Raw genomic sequence first — 2,940 nt, forward strand, 5'->3', positions numbered from 1 at the left:
CGATTGTGCTTAAATCCCAAGAAACAATCTTGCACCATTGGATTTTCTATATGCTCTTTCTTGACCTACAAGAATTTAAGTGCATCCATTAATGTAGATTATATCTAAATATAATCAAAAATTAAATATTAAATCTGCACAAAAATTAGGCAAGAAATTGCAAAACTTTCTAAAAATAATCTTTCTAAAAATATGAGACTTGTTTCCAAATAAATAGGAAAAATTAATTCCAAGTCAAAATAGGAAATCACAAAATATCTATATTTTTAATCCAAAATCTCAATTTTTATGCAAAATCCAAAAATCAACCAATTAATCTAATTATGCATAAAAATCCAATTAAGCTCAAAATTATCATTTAAATCCTAAATTAATGTGGGATAAAATATATAAAAATTGGGCTTTATCATGTCCCTTCGCAGAACCCAAGCCCCTTTGATTTGAATTTCTAAAACAGTCAAGTTTGTCAAATGCCTAAGTTCAGAAAGCGAAGCATTTTTGTTTTCCTCAATTAAATCTTCTTGGTCCCATTTGATGGAGGTACTGCCCAAATACAACTCCTCCAATTTGGTCAATTTTGATATAATGTTGGGGGGGAAGATTTCAATTCCAGAATCAGTCAAATTCAACATTTTAAGTTGAGTTAATTGCCCTAGTTCCTTAGGCAATGTTGTCATAGATGATCCTTTAAGGTTGAGAATTTTCAAATTTGTTAAAGCACCAACATTGGTCATGTCTCCCAAAGTACAATAATATAAACAAAGTGTTTGAAGGTCAATGAGAGAATGAAAAGATTGAGGCAATGAAGGTATGTGCATGCGGGTCAAATCTAACACTTTGAGGTTTTTCATTCCCTCAAAGAAAGATTCTGGAACACTTAAAGGTTCATTCTGATTATCCAAGCAGAAAAGTTTAATATTTGGACACTCTAAACTTTCAGGAAGCTTTGCAATGTAACAATCTTGTGACATGATTTGAGTGCATCCTTGGAAGAATTCCTCTGACGGCCATTTTCCCAGCTCATCACCCATTCTAATTTTCCAAACATGTTGATCTCTTGAAGCAATTGAGACTGCTACTTCATGTACAACATCATGCATTTTAACATTCTTGTTTGAGTTGTTTTCAAGCAATAGACAGGATGCCTTTTAAGGAACCAATTAACCTATGAAGTTGACGTCTTATATCATTTAGAGTATAAATTTGCTTGAATATGCCCAAACCCATACCATATGTCAACAAGTCATCGACACAAATTTGTGGACCTAATAATCCACAAAGTAAGAAAAGTGCCTTCACATCATCACCTTCAAGATGATTGTAGCTAAACTCCAAAGCCGAATAGATTTTCTCATTCACCCCTTCCTTATCAATAGTCTTTAGCTGGTTTAAGGCATCTTTCCAAGAATCAATATCATCTTTACCTTTTAATGCTCTTGCCACTGTCACTATAAGAACAACCAATCCTGCACATTTTTGAGCTACTTGGATTGCCACATCATGCAAACTAACATCTTTAACAACATCGCCCACCATATCTTCAAACAATCTCCAAGCTTCATCTTCATTTAAAACATCTATCAAGAAATCTTTTTGAGTTTCCATTTTCTGTAATATTTCTTGATTTCTAGAAGTCAACAATAGTTTGCAACCCTTATGATCATTCAAAGGAATTCCAAGCTTTTCTAATTTGAGTACATCCCAAATATCGTCCAATATGACGAGGATACTTTTCTCATTTTTAAGCCTTTGCCTGAGGCGTAATGCTCTTCCAGGTATGCTCGTCTCCTCAAACCGAAGACGCAAAAGATCTGCCATTTCACGTTGAATTCTTTCAAGTTCTGCAGTTTGGGATATATTAACCATAACAACTTCATCAAACAACTTGTGATCTTTAACCTGCCTAGCAATTTCTTCAACTAGAGTGGTTTTCCCCACTCCGCCAAGCCCATAGACCCCAATCCGACTTAAGTTTGGGTCTTTTAGGGCCAATATAATTTCCTCTTTCTCTTTCTTTCTTGAGCCAAGCTTTTCGCTGTTTGTAACAGAAGTGGAGCCTACTCCCTCTAGACCAGGCAAGAATGTAAGTGGACCAATGTTATCTTTTCCCTGCATTACTTCAGCAACGTCTCCGACCATCTTCTTTGCTTTTCTACTGAGTTGATGTCGTGACTTCAAATCAGGAAAAGGCCACCTGCGGCAACCAGCATTCTTATGACGAGGATCATTACCAAGTTTCTCTACCGCTTCTATAATTTTATCCGCTTTGTTCAACCAGTTCTGTGCACCATCACAAATTTGCCGTGCACTTTTTCTTTCTGCTTCCACTCTATCGCAAATAGTGTCCTTTGCTCTCTTCAGCTCCGCAGCTTGATCCTTGAGATTCTTGAAATTGTCTTCGTAGAAAATCAAATAACCCACTTGCCTTGCAATGGGTGCCACGGTGTAGTCTACTATCGGCTCTGCAACTTTTGCAACAATGGACGAAGCAATCTCCATTCTTGTTTCCTAATTTAGCTGTGCAGAAACTCAGATAAGATCAATGTCCATTAACATTTCACAATGGGTAAGATATTATAACTTTAAAAATTTAAAAATATAAGTACTATATGTATTGTCTTTCAACAGAAAATGCATTCTAAAATGATCATTTTTTTCTAATATATTATGTATATTATATATGATTAATATTATTATTTTCTGTTCGAATGAACTTTAAATTAAATTATCTTACAGTGTTGCGAAAAGTTTTTAAACAGTAAAAGTTGAAGAAGCAGAATATAAGTTAATACAAATTGAAAATAATGAGAACACGCAAAATCACTGGCCAAAAAAAAAAAAACACCCAGGGTCTAGATCTTAAATGCACCCTTAAGCGTTAGATATAACATATTCAAATTTTCATAAACATTGAAATAAAATTACTTTCTAATTTAGGTC

General features: G+C 34.4%; 1 protein-coding gene across 1 annotated transcript; it reads right to left on the reverse strand.

The window, feature by feature from the left end:
• Window positions 1-1,125: 1,125 nt before the first annotated feature.
• On the reverse strand, window positions 1,126-2,499 carry LOC114745205 (probable disease resistance protein At4g27220). Its single transcript, XM_028933355.1, has one exon. The coding sequence runs from the start codon at window positions 2,497-2,499 to the stop codon at window positions 1,126-1,128; it is 1,374 nt and encodes a 457-aa protein (XP_028789188.1).
• Between the last annotated feature and the right edge of the window lie 441 nt (window positions 2,500-2,940).

The sequence above is a fragment of the Neltuma alba genome, unplaced genomic scaffold (genome assembly GCF_004799145.2).
Source record: "Neltuma alba isolate B1F8T4 unplaced genomic scaffold, ASM479914v2 tig00004558_pilon, whole genome shotgun sequence".
Lineage (NCBI taxonomy): Eukaryota > Viridiplantae > Streptophyta > Magnoliopsida > Fabales > Fabaceae > Neltuma > Neltuma alba.

Coding starts and splice junctions, on each gene's coding strand:
- LOC114745205 (XM_028933355.1), bottom strand. CDS start 2,499: ATGGAGATTGCTTCGTCCATTGTTGCAAAAGTTGCAGAGCCGATAGTA.